The following is a 17,978-nucleotide window of genomic DNA, read 5'->3' as shown; positions in this document are numbered from 1 at the left end:
TTCTGTTTGAGCCTGGGGGGTTTGTCTGTCCGTCCTTCTTCTTCCTTCCTTCCTTCCTTCCTTCCTTCCTTCCTTCCTTCCTTCCTTCCTTCCTTCCTTCCTCCCTCCCTCCCTCCCTCCCTCCCTCCCTCCCTCCCTTCCTTCCTTCCTTCCTTCCTCTCTCTTCCCTTTCCTTTTCCCTTTCCCTTTCCTCTCCCTCCCTCCTTCCTCCTTTCCTTCCTTCCTTCCTTCCTTCCTTCCTTCCTTCCTTCCTTCCTTCCTTCCTTCCTTCCTTCCTATTTTGACTGGGAAGTAGAGAAAGTTTAGACTGTTGTACTCTGTGCCAGCCATTTACATGGTGGTTTTTATGCTAAAGGACAAACCTATGTTGTTTGTGTTCTTTTAAGTTTTAGCACTTCCTATATCCTCAGTAATATTTTAGAGACCCTAGAATAGAGTTATGTGATCCAAATTGATGTAGGATACTTCCATTTTTAAATTTTTTTAAGAGGGAACAATAACTGAGTTTGGCCTAGCTAAATGATGAAGTATTCTTTATTCAGTTAACTTTATGGATTATTATTACTAAAGGTCCCTTTCCTGGGAATTTCTGATTTACAAATGGATGACTGGGCTCAGTGCTAAAACTACTAGTGAGAGTCTAAGAAAAAATATATTTCCAATATTCCCTACCAGATATTACAATTTTATTTTTTCATTATATTAAATGGTGTTAGGAGCAGTTATAAAACTTTATAGGCCCTCTAATAGCAATAACAGGTAGTGACTGGCAGGCTGTCCTCCAAGGGGAAAAGAGGAATAAAAACCATGTTATATAGTGGCTACTTTGTTTTAGATGAATTGTATTTATATATGTTTTACGTTTTATTATGCATATGTGTGTGTGTATTTTTGTGTGTATATATGTTTATATATATGTCAAAAATATAAAAAGACAAATCAAAACATACTAAGATGTTAAGGACAACGGTGTATCTCAATAGTTTATGAAGCACCTCCCCTACCCCTACCCCTCCTTCTCTCCTAGGTAACCACTATCATAAATTTTCGATTTGTGCAAGTTTTTGAAGCTTTAGTTAGACCTGAAACATTTATTATTTACTAACTTAAAAATTTTGCAGCATTTTTCAAAACATTTATTTCTTTATTTCTGTATTTCTCTTTATTTCTTCATGGTGAAAAAATACTTTGGAAGCTAGTATACCTTTATTAATTGCATTGTTTTTTTTTTAATTTTTTTTTAACGTTGTATTTATTTTTGAGACAGGGAGAGACAGAGCATGAACAGGGGAGGGTCAGAGAGAGGGAGACACAGAATCTGAAACAGGCTCCAGGCTCTGAGCTGTCAGCACAGAGCCTGACGCGGGGCTCAAACTCACGGACTGTGAGATCATGACCTGAGCCGAAGTCGGCCGCTTAACCGACTGAGCCACCCAGGTGCCCCTGCATTTAGTTTTTCACCTTCTATTCTCCCAGCCTTCCTAGAGAATTTATTAAGGTCATCCAACTTTCTTTTTATTAATATTCCCAGACTGAGACTAGCAATATAGAGTTGATGGTTGCATTTATCATTGTCATTTGGTATTGCAGATAATAGTCTATCAGTGTGTTTATGTGTTTTTTGTGTGTGTTTTGCATTCCACCTGGTGAGATAAGTGAGAAGTACATTTAAACTCACTATTTTTGTTTTGTTTAAAGGTAGAATATTTCTCTTACACAGTTAATGAACTTAAAGCAGTTTTTAATATCATTTGCTTGGACACTTAGCCTTTCTTTATCCCCCCCCCCCTTCATCTCAGATCATAATTCATTGTCAGATCACAATCATTGTTGAGAAAGGAAAAAGGTTGGAAAGTGGGTAATTGTATTTTGTTTAGGAATGAAACTTACACATTATAATAGTTCCCCTTTACCCCAATATTCCTGGGTTTTGTAACAGTCTGTTCCACTGTTGAAAAGCTTTGAATTAGTCTGATTTGGCATTGCCTTGGGCATCCAGTGGTGAGAATTCACCATTACTGCATTTTAGCAAGAAAAGAGTCACAGTAAGTACAGTATTTTGTTCCTCTTTGAGTTATATATATTTATGCGTATGTGTCATGTATTTGAACCCTAGTATAAGGGCAGAATTAAACTAATTTCAAGTTCTTAAGTGACTTTAGTGATTGGAAACGGGTATTTAATTGACACCCCTGGAGACTGAAATCTTTTGTCTGTCCACAGGTTTTTATGGGACTGAATTCTCTGGATAAGAAAAAAGCTCACTCTTCAAGAGGGCCAATAATTTGAGCCAGTTGGGATAGCTACTGTAGAATTTGAAGTTGTTATTTTAATGATACAGATTTACTGATGTATCTAGTAGTATTTAACATTCAATGTGTGTTATAGGATCCTGATGGAGAAAATGCTCGTAGGGCATTGCAACGAACAGGAGGATCATTTCCAGGAGGACATGTACCCGATATGGGATCGGGGTTGATGAATTTACCACCTTCCATTCTCAATAATCCAAACATTCCTCCTGAGGTTATCAGTAATTTGCAGGCTGGTAGACTTGGTTCCACAATTTTTGTTGCTAATGTAAGTTTAAGCTTTAGTCTAAAATTTTGTCATTCAGATATTTAGTTCTAATCATGAGGTTATTAAATTAGATGAATGGGTTGTAGGTTTAGAGAACATTTTGCTGATTTTTAATGAAAGTAAGTGAAACAGTAATTATTGGAACTCAAACCCAGTTTAAGTCTATATGTATATATATATATATATATATATATATATATGTATATATATGCACACATATATATAAGGTTAAAGTGTAAATATGAGTATTTAGTATTCTTTAAAAGTGAACTGTGGAATTTACAAATACCTATGCAGTTCTTGAACATGTTTACTTTCATTATATGGGACTTTTGTTCATATTGGTAAATGGATTTCTTTCTTTAGCTTTGATATTTGATATTTGTGAATGTGCACATTGTAGTTGGTTTGTCATTTGTTCTAAGCTTTTGAAAGTCAGTGATATCAACAGTACTTTCAAAAATCTGAATTTCTCTCAGTAAAAATAGATGAGCAAGTTTCACATGTACAAAACAGGATGAGCAGATAAGAGGCTGTTTTGGAAATTAAAAAAAAAAATTAAGGATAAGGAACAACGTTGGGTGAAGCTTGATTGATTTTAAACAACTTAAGATGTCTTTATTTGAATACTGTTGTTGATGTACCATCTACCAAGAAGTATAGTTCTTTATAGCTTTTAGATTTGAGAAAAGATTTGTTTGTATTATTTATAAATGGGGAGAGGGGTTTATTAGGTATGTAACTTTATGTAATTTTATGTTAAGCTTGACTTCAAAGTTGGTTGGAAGAAGCTAAAGGAGGTGTTCAGCATAGCTGGAACTGTAAAACGGGCAGATATTAAAGAAGACAAAGATGGCAAGAGCAGAGGAATGGGCACAGTCACTTTTGAACAAGCAATTGAAGCAGTTCAAGCAATTTGTATCCTGATTTACACTTTAGCGCTATCTAATACGGTTGAAGAGCTTGATACCATTTTGTGGGGGTCATGGAATTTAAAGTTGCCTGGCTTGGAAATGTGTATTAGACTTTAGTCTCCAGCACATAAAACCTTTACTATGTCCAAGTACTAAAGTCACTCTTAAAACTTGAATTAGCCATATTATGTAAGCCTGGTATGAACTCTTCTACTTTCTCTTCCTGCCACAATGAACTGTATGTATATCCGCTGTCGACAGTTAATGTAATCCATTGTGCATTAATGCAGTTGCTTTAAATGAAGTTTTCCCCCAGTGGTTGACTTACAAGATTATATTTTATTCATAAAGTAAAAGTATAAAGCAAAGACTTCAAGATTTTTCTTTGAGTATATGGAAGAGACTAAAATAAGTAAAATAGTAAAGATGTTGATTAAATTATTAGAGGTAGTCTGACTCTAAGATTATTAAAAATACGTGTTCAAGTATAATTTTATAGTCAACTGGTTTTCCTTGACCAAACCAACAGCTATGTTCAATGGGCAGTTTTTGTTTGATAGACCTATGCATGTGAAAATGGTGAGTTCCTCCATATCACTTCAACCTCCCACCTCTTCAAACTTGTATCTGCTCTCCTCTGCATTGCAGATCTGTTTAGTTATGAATTAACCACACAATAAACTTTTTTTGCAATTAGGATGACAAGTCTGTCCCTCATGAAGACTACCGCTCACATGATAGTAAAACACCACAGTTACCACGTAAGTAAAAGTTATTATTAGAAGCAGAGCAGGCTATATATTTTTTCAATTTTATTATATGCTAAGCAAAACTCCTTATTTTTGCACCTATATCCCAAATTGCCCACAGTTTAGGATTAGTTTGGCATTATAGAGATAGTTTGTCATGATTGCTGAGGAAGACTGAGAAGATAAACATGTACATTTTTTTTTTCTTTTTGGTAGTTTTTCCTTATTACAAAAGCAATACATACTAAAAAAATTGTTAAGTTCATATACATGAAGGGAAAAAAGTCCTTTTAATTTTACCACATGTAGTCTCCATTTTAATATTTTTCTGTATTTTTTATGGTCTTTTTAGGGTTTTTTTTTTTACATAGTTGAGTACTACCATAGAAATAATTTTTTTTAAACATTAATCTGAAGTATTCCATGTTGGAAAATTCTTTTCGCATATTTTTATTGGGTGTGTAATAGTCCATTGTATGGATGCTCCCTAAGTATTTCACTGTAATGTTAGGTATATTTATTTGTTTTAACTTTTTTTTCTTTAATTGCCAACAGAGTAATTCATGTCTTTCTGTATACAAATATTTGGTATGTTTTTGGTTATTTCTTTCAAGTATATTTACAAGTTCTCAGGTGTGCATATTGATCAGTATTATTGAATTATTTTCCAAATGGTTATAAAACATAATGTACTTAACATCTTTGTCTCAGTGTTACATCTGCAAAATGAGGATGATAGCGCCTATATCATGGGGTTGGCATGAGTGTTGCATGAGTTAATATATGTATAGCACTTAGAACAGTTTTGGAATAATGTAAACACTCGAAAACTAGCTCTTCTTACTCTTTTACTGTACCTTCTCTGATTTTTATTAAGTTTTTTTTAATGATAAAATATTTTAAATATACAGACAAAAATAAAATTAATCATGTAGCTATCGTAGGCCATATTTGTTATAGATGATTTTCCTTTAAATTTTTTTTTTTTTTTCCAACGTTTATTTATTTTTGGGACAGAGAGAGACAGAGCATGAATGGGGAAGGGGCAGAGAGAGAGGGAGACACAGAATCGGAAACAGGCTCCAGGCTCTGAGCCATCAGCCCAGAGCCCGACGTGGGGCTCGAACTCACGGACCGCGAGATCGTGACCTGGCTGAAGTCGGACGCTTAACCGACTGCGCCACCCAGGCGCCCCGATGATTTTCCTTTAAAATAAAATTTTACAGATAAGGTTGAGACTCCCCCTCTCTCCTGACCACCAGATACCATACCAAGAGGAAACAACTTATGAATATAGTGTTTATTGTTTAAGTTTTAGTCATTTGGATACACATTTATACATACACAAACATTATAGTTAATGGTTTTGCTGGATTTAAAATTTGGGGTGAGTGACATCCTATTGTATATATTCTGCAGCTTGCTGTTTTTGGTTTAATACTGTTTTTGAGATGCATTTATATTGATGTAGCTCTAGTTCCTTAATTTTTTAATTTTTTTTTTGAGTGGGGGGGGGCAGAGAAAGAGGGAAAGAATCTTAAGCAGGCTCTAGGCTCAGCACTGAGCCCCACACAAGGGGCTCAAGTTCCCGACCTTGAGATCATGACCTGAGTTGAAATCAAGAGTCGGGTGTTTAACCGACTTGAGCTATCCAGGCTCCCCTGTAATTTCTGTTTTTCTAAGATTTTTACTATTTTTGTTCATTTTCAGATTTATTGGCATAAAATACCCTCTTAAATTTCCTCTACATCTATAGTTCTTTCTTCTGATAAATTCTGAAGGTTTGTAATTTCTCTTTTTCTTGGTCAGTTTTGCTTAGAGATTTTTCACTTTTATTTGTGCTTTCAGTTTCATCTTAATTTCTGCTCTTTAATATTTTCTTCTCTCTATTTTTGGGGGTTTAGTTTCTTATTTTTGTCCATATTCCTTAAGTTGACTGTTTACTTCACTAGTTTTGTAGGCTCTCTTTCCTAATAAAAGTAGTTATAACTATAAATTTAGCTGTTGCACACAAGTTTTGCTATGGAGTATTTTTATTGTGATTTCATTTTTATTAAATTACTACTATGACTTCTTAAGCCATGTAGTTTTGAATTTCTAAATGTATGGGGCTTTTCATTGTTAATTTTTAATTTATTGTGGCCAGAGAAGATACGATTGTGATTTTTGGAATAATTTGGACTTTGTATTATGGTCTAATATCAGGCACTTTTTTAATACATATTCTAGGTGTGCTTGGTGAGTGCAGTGTTCTATATATGTCCATTAAATCAAGTTTGTTAATCCATTTACATTGTCTACATTTACATCACTACTAATCATCATGTGTGCGTGGGCTGTCAATTACTGAGAGATGTATATGGTAAAATTTCCCACTAGAATGTTGGATTTTCTTTTTATTGTTGTTTGTTTTTTGGTTTTTTTTTTTTTTTGGTTTTTACTTTAAATATTTTGACACTAACTTAGTAAGTACATCTAAGTTTAGAACTGATATATTTTCCAAATGAATCAAAATTTTATCACTAAGAGTGATTTTATCTTTAGTAACTAAGTCTTATCTAATATTTAAAAAAATTTTTTTTTTCAACGTTTATTTATTTTTGAGACAGAGAGAGACAGAGCATGAACGGGGGAGGGGCAGAGAGAGAGGGAGACACAGAATCGGAAACAGGCTCCAGGCTCTGAGCCATCAGCCCAGAGCCCGACGCAGGGCTCGTGGGCTCGAACTCACGGACCGCGAGATCGTGACCTGGCTGAAGTCGGACGCTTAACCGACTGCGCCACCCAGGCGCCCCAAGTCTTATTCTAATATTGATATAGTTATAACAGCTTTGTTTTGCTTATTCACATTTATTATTTATGTGGGTTAATTCCCATTATTATACGTTCTATTTTTGTGCTTTTTACAGATATTTTCCTCCTATCTTTCTCATTTAGTGGTTAGCCAGGATTTGTAATATATCTGTGAAGTCTGAAGTTAATATAATTATTCTTTTACTCAGTAATAGAGTGACCTTTGAATGCTTTAATTCTAATCACTTTTTCTATTGAATTATATGCCGTTATTGCTCATTGTCTTAGTTCTGTATTGCTTTTTTTCATGGCCGCAAATTAGGCATTACTACTATTTACCATTTTCTTGGCTTACCTTTCTCTACTCTCACAGACCCTGGCGCTAATTTTTTCTCCAAGCATATATTTTAAAAGCTCTTTCAGTGAGGATCTGTTGTTAGTAAATTGTCTCAATTTTGGATAGTCATAAATGTCTTCAAAGGTAGTTTTACTGGTTATACAGTTTAAGATTGACAGTTATTTTCTCTCAGCACTTTGAAAAACCCCACAGTCTTCTGGCTTCCATTGTTGCTATTAAGTCAGCTACCAGTTAAAATGTCCTTTCTTTACAGGTTAGCTGTGTTCTTCATGTTGCTGATTTTAACATATTTGTCTTTGGTATGCAGTTTTCTGCAGTGTTGGTATGAATTACTTTTTATTGGGCTTTCACAATCGAAGAATTCAATTTCTTTTTAAGTGAACTCTGGAAAACTCTCAGTTCATGTGTCTTTGAGTATTTCCCTTTCTCTCTTTATAGGGCAGTTTTTTCCTGCCTCAGCCAAGTTTACCTTATCACTTAGAGTGTCATCTTTCGAGATTCTGCCTGGCTTTCTGCTGGGGCTTCCAGTTTACTTTTCCACTATTAATACTCTTCTAGTTATTTAGATAAAAAATATTCTCTGTTGTATTCAGACTTACTCTATATCTCTTCTTTTTGAGATTCACATTTTTATATATTCTTTATTGAGATATAATATGAACTCATACACTTTGACAGAATTAGTTTGTTATTCGAGTTAATCATTATTAATGTCCCTATTTTTCCCTTCCTCCCTTCTTTTGTTCAGATTATTGTAACTTGTCAAATGGGAGCCTCCTTACTGCCAATGATGCCTATACTCTTACTTTTGGTGAAAGCATGATTTCCCAGATCTGTGAAGATTTTTTTTTTTGTCATAGAGATATGAGATTGGCCTAGTCTCAAAGAGTCTGGTTCCTTTTAGTGAAGAATGATTTCAGAGATGAAAATATGAGTCCTAGGTATAGACATGAGAGTATTATTGATAGTCAAGTATGCTGTTGCTTTCAGTTAGACCATTTTTAGGTACTGAGCTGTTATCTTTTACCAGATGGCATTGATCTTTTCAATTACACAGCATGCTTCTGTATTTTATCTTAAAACACACACACACATTTTGTGTGTGTGTGTGTGTGTGTGTGTGTATACATATATATATATATATACATATATATACATACATAGTATGGTTTTCTCAGCCCCTACCTCGTAATTGCTACATTGGCTAGCAAGAACATACTCAGATTTAATATAGTAAAATAAAATAGTTCCCACTCAACTGTTAAGTCTTTAAGGTCATCAAATTAACTTCTTAAAGTCTATTTTCAACGAATTTAATTAGTTTATTTTAAGAGAGGTAGTAAAAGGAATACTGGATTTAGAGACCGAAAACTTAAATTGTAGTCCTACCTTAATCACATAGCTAAATGGCATTATACAAGTAACTTAAGGTCTCAGAAATTTCCTCCTGTGTGGAAAATAGATGTGAAAACACTTAAGGTGCCATATAAGTAAATAAATATGTCATGGACAAAACTAGGTAATGTAACATTTGTTTTATTCAATATTTTGTTTTCATTGTTGTTGACTTTTTAGTTGGATTTGAACCATCTTAAACGTAATTCTATTTTAAGTGGTTTTACAAACTCGAGCAAGATTCTCATTTTCAGATACGTATACCATTTATAAGGTATATAATATTCAAAATCCTCTTGGTATTTGATTAGTCCTTTTTAGAATGCCTTGAAACTAGGACAGAAGGTAGGTCTGCTTCATAAAATACTTCTCATTAATAAATGGTGTTATAGTGAGCCTTCTTCACTGTGCTGCATTCTGATGAAAACAAGAACCAGTGCTCTTATTTGCAAATTTGCAAAATTTTGGCAGTATTACGACAGGCATGTAGCTTAAAGAATTTATTTAGTGCGAGTTAGTTAATCATATATGGGCTGGTAATATCATTTTCATTTGTGTTTTAGGTGGTCTTGGAGGCATTGGAATGGGACTTGGTCCAGGTGGACAGCCTATTAGTGCCAGCCAGTTGAATATAGGTGGTGTAATGGGAAATTTAGGCCCAAGTGGTGAGTATTCTCACTTTCTTATTTCTTTTTAATGATACATTGCTAAATTTATAAAGCTTACATTTACTAGTTTGTAGTGTTTAAAGGATTCTGTTTTATAGTTGAATATTTAGGATGTCATTTAGCCTAAAAAAAGAATGAAACCTTGAGACCAGAGAACATGAAATAGAGTGAGTACAGGTCAAGAGGGTTCCTCTGAGGCCAGCTGTGTTGTAGCTAGCCGTTTAGCACTTTGGATTTTAAAATGTCTTTGAGGCAGGAGGAGAATGTTTAACATAGTGTCTCGTGTATCATGGATATACAGTATTTGTGGAATGGCTGAAATGCTACCCTATCAAAAGCAAGTTAAATTTGTATTTATAGCTGGGAAGGTAGCTTTTCAGAGAGCTGTTTGGCTCTTTACATGGACTAATTTACAGTTTGTCTCTGAAGATTAGTTTTTAAACCTTGTGGTTTCAGAACCATTTTATTCTCTTCCAATTTGGTGGCGGTCCCAAAGTGCTTTTGTTGACATGGTTATGTTTGTCAGTATTTACTGTGTTAGGAAATAAAACTTAGAAATTCAAAAATATTTACAGATTTATTTAAAATAACAGTTATCGACTTGTATTAACATAAATATAATTTTTAAGAAAATGTTTTATTTTCTGTTACAAAATATTAGTAAACAGAGTGGCATCGTTTTATCTTTTTGGATATCCCTTTAATGTTTGGTTTAAGGCAAGACAGCCATGCTGTTATATCTGCTTCTGCATTTCGTTTGTTATATTGCGTACATCATGTAGTTTCTGGAAAATTACACCTTATATTCATGACAGAATGAGAGTAAACAGTCAAATAATATCTTAATATTACTTGATGAACAAAATAGTTTTGACTTATTGGACCCCAGACCATACTTTGAGAACTGTGTCTTAATTGATAGAGTACTAAATGCTCTCAGATTCCTGTTTTTTGCTGAGATGCTATAGCTAAACTTTAAAAAATCAGTGTAGCTATGGTAATTGGTCTGAATGAAATAGAAACTTTTATTCTTAGGCTCTCTACCTTCCTAAACAAAGGCTTTTTTATTCTTTGTTTTTTTTTACTGCTCCCTTAGCTGCCATGTTGAAAGGAGTCCTTACTTTCTTACTCGATCTCTAAATCTGCTGTGGTGATACTTGTGTGTGTGTGTGTGTGTGTGTGTGTGTGTGTGTGTGTGTGTGTGTGTGTGTTGAAAAAAAAAAATGAACAGTTACCTAGTCCTAGATATTCTCTGCTTGAATGTGTGACCAGTGAATTTTGTTTTCTTATTTAATAAATATTCATAGAGGCCTTTTTGAAGACTCATGATTAGACAGCTGCTGTACATAGCGCTTTAAAGTCTCACACATGTGCCCCACTGCTTCTCTAGCATTCCGTCATGACTAGACCAATGGTATCTTTTGCTGTATTGTGTTATGTCATTCTTTAGTCCTAAAAATAAGATTGACTGAACGTACATACTATGTATTTTATTTGAGGTATGGGAATGGATGGTCCAGGTTTTGGAGGAATGAATAGAATTGGAGGAGGTATGTATAAGCATTTGTTTTTTGTATGTACCCAGTACCATGTTTAGTAAATTAGAAGCTGTGTTGAGAATTCTAAGGGAAAAAAAAGTCATAGTTTATTGTTGGCTCATACCTAAAGGCTGCTAGCAGAAACTGAGCCTAGTACATACTTAAGAGATGGGAAATGATGTGTTAAGCCCCTGCACATGGTAGAGTGGATGAAGAGCTTACTGGTGAGACATAACATTTACAACATGTACCTTTCAGCTATATAGCTAATAGTCAAATCTCAAAATTAATCTTTATTCCGTAGGAATTGGGTTTGGTGGTCTGGAAGCAATGAATAGCATGGGAGGATTTGGAGGAGTTGGCCGAATGGGAGGTAGGTAAATGTAGGAATGGGCACTGTAGAGGTCTCCAGAGGGCATATGGGGCATGGCGGGTAGAGACAGGCATAACAGGACGGGGGATATCATATGGCATGTGAGGTAAGTTGGTAAATCACAGACTTTTTGGTATTTGTGACTTTTGTCATCTTTTCAGTTTACTTTCATTATGTTCCTAAATGGATTACCATGTACTGATACACTTGAAAAAGGGTTAATTTGTTGCATAATCTTTTCAGAGCTGTACCGTGGTGCGATGACTAGTAGCATGGAGAGAGATTTTGGACGTGGTGATATTGGATTAAATCGAGGCTTTGGAGATTCCTTTGGTAGACTTGGTAGGGCTGGCTGCATATTTCTCCTTTTCCTTTTTGCAGATTATGTTTTTCAAAGTCTGTTTCCTTTTTTTGTGAAAAATTGGACATTGATAATGTTTCATGTAATTTATTGATGAAAACCACTTTAGGAATTTTAATGTACTAGCTCTCTTTCAGTAAATTACATATTTGAACCTATTTTTAGAAGACGTACACTTTTTGGTTACTGTACAGCTGAGAGCATAGTACCTTGGGAATTTTAAAATATGATTCTTCCAATTAATTAGTATCTTTCCATCCTTGTTTAGGCAGTGCAATGATTGCAGGAAGAATAGGAGCTTCTAACATGGGTCCAGTAGGATCTGGAATAAGTAGGTTTAAATTTTACTAGAATTTATTCAGTAGTATTTGAGTGCTTGCAAAAGACTTTGCAAGAGTAGTTATTATAGTATAGTAATATTTTGTTCTTATGTGTTAATATGTCTTGTCATAATTTAGAGAAACTTTGAGAGTTACTGAGCTTTTCTGTTTGATCACTGTTTGAAATTTCTAAACTAACTTTGAATTTTAACTCTTTGACATTTCTGAACTAACAACAGAGTATGTGTTAACTGTCAGCTAATCCAAGAAGCTCCGTTCCAACTGAGGAATCTGGGGATTTCCTTGATCATGTGTCAGGAGGAACTTTTGCTTTAGCACCAACTTTGTTTCCTTGCCTATTGTCTACAGCTGCTATTGGTGACTAGCTTATTTCATGTGTGAACATCTTGTGTCTTTTGCCCCTGTTACAGCACCTCTAGAGACTTCCTGAGGTTGAGAGCTAAGGTTGAAAGAGATGCTTATTTCCTTTCCTCTTAAACCTTTCCTGTGATAGAATCAAGAGTAGTTGGGGAATGCCACATTTCTTCCACCTGTTTCCTCTACCACATTTTAGGCCTTATGTTAAATCTTAAAACATGGCTCAGTTTTTGATCTCTGTTGCTTACTGAGCCATGTCTCTGTGAGCTCTCCATACTTTATTGACTCCTTTAATTGATTGAAACCTCACAAATAGGAAATACAGCCTACTTAAAGTTTTCTAAGGGCAAATTCAGAAATCCTGTCAGCTGAAGATATTTACTTCCATTTTACCTTGCTTCTCATTCCTTTTCATCATTTTTTTCATCCTTGGCCATTTTCCCAGTAATCATAACTTCCCTACTTTCCTTTTTCACCTCAGTGTTTGTACTTCTGTTTCCCTAACTTTAGATTTGTTATTCATAGAAAGCCAGTGTGAGGGTGGTTAATTTTTGAAATTTCTCCATATGGGGATATTAGGTACAAGAGAAAAGAAAAAGTTTTGGGAATGTATAGGATTGGAATAATTAAAGGGAACTCAGTGCATAAGAATAAATTTGGTATGAGCTTTGAGTTAAATTCTCAAGCTCTGGCTAGAGGGGTGTGATTCCGTGTTTTTCTATCTCCTTAAGTTCTATGTAATATTGAAATTAAAAGTTAAGTTTTCTGTGGTTATTGAAAATTGAATTGATATGAAAAGAGAAATTGCATGTGAAAATACTGAAGATACTGAAGTGAAAATATTATGTAGGAGAGTATGATAAGAGCAACAGTTAATGTGTTGGGAGTTGTAATATATTTTTTTGTTTTAGCAGTTATTACACATGGTATTAAAAAATAAACATGATAAAAACTATAATGTTAATGGATAAAACAGGTAGATAATTTACATAACTTAAATGATGTTATTTTATGATTGGAATAGAATTTTTTAGAAGTATATATGTATGATGTATTAACATAGTGGCTAGAATTAACAGATTCAGTTAGCCATTAGCATTCAACTAACTGAATGTAGATCAAATTAAATTCTATTTCTTGGAAGATTGTTATTTTGTGTGTATGAAAATAATTTTATGTTTATGTATTATCTACTTATATAAATGAATTAATTTTTTTCTCCCTTTCTTTCTCAAAAATGATTCTGTCCCTCCTCTTTCCTTCTTCCTCTTCTTTCTCCTTTTTCTTCCGTTTTTAAAAAAACACCAAAATTCCCCAACCCCCCCTTTCCGTTCTTGAAATCCAGGTGGTGGCATGGGTGGCATGAACAGTGTGACTGGAGGAATGGGGATGGGACTAGACCGGATGAGCTCCAGCTTTGATAGGATGGGACCAGGTATAGGAGCTATACTGGAAAGGAGCATCGATATGGATCGAGGATTTCTATCCGGTCCAATGGGAAGCGGAATGAGAGACAGAATAGGCTCCAAAGGCAACCAGATATTTGTCAGAAATGTAAGCAACTAAACGTAAAGGATACTTAAAATTATTTTTTTCTTTGTATATCTGTTACTAATACCTTTTTTCATTCTAGCTGCCTTTTGACTTGACTTGGCAGAAACTAAAAGAGAAATTCAGTCAGTGTGGTAAGTATACTAATGACTGCAGATATGATAATATTGATTACAGAGGAAAAACTGATTTTAAACCTTTAAACACTGTGTTTAGACCTTAACTGTCCAGAAGCCTGTTCCTGGATAGTATGACCGGTCTAATTCCACTTGAAATAAATTACGCTGCTCTCCTCTGACAAGGAGCAGTGCAAATTACTTCTAAAATAACAAGATTTAGAGTAGAGCCTGTCATTGTCTTCTGTGGAGAAAGAGAGGGCTTGCTTTATTACCTGATTTTTAAAAGGTTAGTATATCATCATTGCTTGCGTTTAAAAAGATTTTTTTCTGTGGAAAGTACTAATGAAGGGTATACTTATTTCCTTGTTTATAGTGGAGTGCAGTGCATTGCCACCATGACCCCAAAAATGCTGACATCCAAATGATGTGGGAGTCCATCGACGAGACCCATTCTGCACATTGTTTCCTGTACAATACAGGAAACTTAGCTGATAGCAGAGAACCCACTGCCTGGAGTTCCTTAGATGGGTACATTCTGGTGGCCCTTCTAGCTCTTTTATAAACTGTTCTTGGCTGTGATGGGCACTATCTACAATCTTGATATGTTCGTTAGGTCTGTAGAAGATTAGGTGGTTTTACTACTTGAAAAGGGGACTTTTGCTGCTGAGAGAAATAGTGTGAGTGGAACAGCGTAACAGATTTCCTGCCAGTGTTTTTCTGCTGTTGCATGGTATCCCAGAGACTCTCTGATCACAATAGTAAGCTATATGGGTGGCCTGTAGTGATGAAAGGAAACTAAAAGTGGTACATTCAGTTCTTGAGAGTTGACAGAAAGTTAAGAGTATTTGGAATATATATTTACTTTTTTTGAGATCACGAAGGGGTAAGTTTAGTGTTCTCCCACAAAAGTAGCCTTCAGCTCTTCTCATAAAGTGGTGGTGATCACTTAGGATCATGTGGATATCATCTGTGTTCTGAGTACCTGACTCTGTTGTAGTAATCTGTTCATAGGTTGTTTTTTTTTTTTTTTTAATGTTTATTTTTTGAGAGAGAGAGAGTGTGAACAGGGGAGGGGCAGAGAGAGAGGGAGACACAGAATCCGAAGCAGGCTCCAGGCTCTGAGCTGTCATCACAGACAGCTGATGCGGGGCTGAAACCCACGAACTGTGAGACCATGACCTGAGCCGAATTCGGACACTCAACTGACTGAGCTACCCAGGTGCCCCTGTTCATAGGTTTTCTTCCCTCTTAGAATAGAGGCTTTTGATGCAGGAACTGCATCGTTTCATTCTAACATTTTTCATTGTCTCAGTATATATAGGAAGAGTTTATTAAATGTTTATGAGTGAGTTAAGTTTTCTGAGCAGATCTTCATTCATTTATTCAGTTACTTATTCAGTCAATCAGTCTACAAATAGTATGTTTTTGGCAGTCTGCTTGTCATTAGAATTAGACATACAAACAGTGAAAGATAGTATCCTTGCCTTCAAGGAACATGCAGTGTGAATCTGTCAAAGATGTTCTTTTGACTCCTTTTGTTGATTATCTTTTTTTTTTGGCTTTCATGTATATTCAAATAAGAGAAACTTAATGTTTTTTAATTGTAAAAATGTTAAAAATGAGGTAACTATTAAAACAGTTACCATGAACAGAAAACAGAATTGTAATGTTGTTTTCCAGTGTTGGTAGTGTTTGTAGGAGTAAGAGGATCTATCAGGATGAGTCAGCAACATCTGGCCATGAACCCCATAGACTGCAAAAGAATGGACATGTTAGGGCCTTAGTGAATACATCAAATGAGGAGCAGTGGCGGCAGGTATAGGTCATATCTGTTGTAGTTTCAGTGAAAAAAAACAGCGCCAAATGAGATAAATGACATTTTTCAAAGTAGAACTGAGACACGAAAAGAACAAAGTGTAGTACACAAATGACATTACTGAAAATGTGACCAATATTGATTTGACTTTTCTTTAGCAGATGTGTAGCAGGCACATTTCTTTTTGAGGTCACATGTGAGCAAGGCTTGCAGCAACTTTGAGGTCTTGTATGGAGATTCTTGTTGGAGTGGCATTGATTTGATAGATGGACATTAACAATTCAGACGTTTTTCTGAAAGGAAAAAAGTAGTATCCAATTCTACATTTAAAAAATGTGTACAGCATTTTAGCTAATAAAATGAAAGGTGGGGGCACCTGGGTGGCTCAGTCAGTTAAGTGTCTGACTTCGTCTCAGGTCATGATCTCGCAGTTTGTGAGTTCGAGCCTGGCATCAGGCTCTGTGCTGACAGCTCAGAGCCTGGAGTCTGCTTTGGATTGTCTGTCTCCCTCTCTCTATGCCCCTCTCCCATGCTGGCTCTCTGTCTCTCTCTCAAAAATAAATAATCATTAAAAAATTTAAAAAATAAAATTATTTTTTTAAAGAAATTATTATTCTTTATTTTCGCTCTCCTCTTAGGCCCTTTATTAATCTGTAGTATCGTGAGTGTAATGATTTTTATTTTTCTTACCAATTCTATTGTAAAAGCTTCTGATTTTTATTTAGATTTATATTAAAGTAATGCCATATTTAAATAATTCCCCACCATCTTCCTCTTTTTAACCTTAAAATGCATTGATGGTAAAGAAAATAAGTTATGGGAATATAGAGTTAAGTGTTCAGCTATTGGCAACTATGGAAGTTACCTGGCTTATATGAATTGAACTATCCATTTTTCTGTCACAGCACTTTATTTTCAAATCTTAAGAGAGTTTTTTCTTTCTTAGTATGAGAAGTTTCTTTCTAACCTGTTCCAAGTCAATAATGACCTCTTTCACAGTAAAAGTCAGTTTTGTTGTTGTTTTTTTCCCCCTTGAGCCCAAAGTGAGTAAGTATATCCTTTTGGTTGCTTCTTAGTAAAAGTCTAGTGGTACTCCATGCATCTTCCCCAGACAGTATCTGTCGGTAAATGGCTCACCAGCAAAGCCTTCTGCTTACCAAATGTCTATACAAATCTTCCTTGACTTACAATGGGGTTACATTCCAACAAACCCATCCTAAGTTGAAAATATAGTAAGGTGAAAATGCATTTAATTACACTTAGCCTACTGAACATCATAGCCTCACCTAGCGTACCTTAAACGTGCTCAGAACACTTATATTAGCTTATAGTTGGGCAGAATCCTCTAACACAAAGCTTACTTTATAATAAGGTGCTGAATATATCATGTATCATTGATTAAATATATATCATGAATATATCATTGATTAAATACTATACTGAGTGTGAAAAATAGAGTGGTTGTGTGGGTCCAGAATGGTTATAAATGTATGGCTTGTTTACCCCTGTGTTTGCCTGACTTACTGAGAGTTGTGGTTCATGGCTGCCACCCACTATCACTAGTATCATACCACATACCACTAGCCTGAGAAAAGATCAAAATTCAAAGTACAGTTTCTACTGCGTATCACTTTTGCATCATCATGATGTTGAAAATTGTAAATTGAACCATTATAAGCTGGGACCATCTATAGTGGTTAACTGTCCTTGATGGGGCAAATACAGAGGCCAAGAAAATGTATTTTAGGTTATACTACCTCAGTACAATATTTCTTCATACTTTGTAATTTGGGGGAAATTGTGTTCACATATCCCCAAACATAACAACATGAAGAATGAGTGTAGTAAAATAGATCTTTTTTTAATCCTACCCTATGTAATTCCTCAGTGACATGAATTTTTAAGAAGGCTGAGTATAAATAAATTAACAACCATTCAGAGTTAGTTGTAGTTTGTGCTAACGGACTCATATAGACATAGTCTTTCAAACTTGCTCCTGTATTTATTACACACTTTAGCTATACTCTGACTTGGCTTGGTATGAGGCAGGATCATAAGATTTTAG

The 17,978-nt window shown here is 35.0% G+C and overlaps 1 protein-coding gene across 2 annotated transcripts in view; it reads left to right on the top strand.

Moving 5' to 3' along the window:
• The window catches only part of MYEF2 (myelin expression factor 2), a 39,526-nt gene that overhangs the window by 10,116 nt on the left and 11,432 nt on the right, over positions 1 to 17,978 (top strand). The window contains exons 6-16 of one of the 2 annotated variants that reach the window (XM_025919616.2): positions 2,389 to 2,580; positions 3,345 to 3,498; positions 4,024 to 4,073; positions 4,192 to 4,255; positions 9,353 to 9,454; positions 10,957 to 11,007; positions 11,300 to 11,368; positions 11,612 to 11,710; positions 11,998 to 12,060; positions 13,773 to 13,981; positions 14,061 to 14,112. In XM_025919616.2, the coding sequence (XP_025775401.1) occupies positions 2,389 to 2,580; positions 3,345 to 3,498; positions 4,024 to 4,073; positions 4,192 to 4,255; positions 9,353 to 9,454; positions 10,957 to 11,007; positions 11,300 to 11,368; positions 11,612 to 11,710; positions 11,998 to 12,060; positions 13,773 to 13,981; positions 14,061 to 14,112 (1,105 nt within the window). The remainder of the gene's footprint in view (positions 1 to 2,388; positions 2,581 to 3,344; positions 3,499 to 4,023; positions 4,074 to 4,191; positions 4,256 to 9,352; positions 9,455 to 10,956; positions 11,008 to 11,299; positions 11,369 to 11,611; positions 11,711 to 11,997; positions 12,061 to 13,772; positions 13,982 to 14,060; positions 14,113 to 17,978) is intronic. The other variant, XM_025919617.2, reaches the window with a different exon arrangement.

Source organism: Puma concolor, chromosome B3 (assembly GCF_028749965.1).
Source record: "Puma concolor isolate L17-30 chromosome B3, mPumCon1.1.hap2, whole genome shotgun sequence".
NCBI classification, from domain to species: Eukaryota; Metazoa; Chordata; class Mammalia; order Carnivora; family Felidae; genus Puma; species Puma concolor.
Note: the sequence above shows the minus strand (reverse complement) of the source record. Positions and strands in the feature narration are given on the sequence as shown.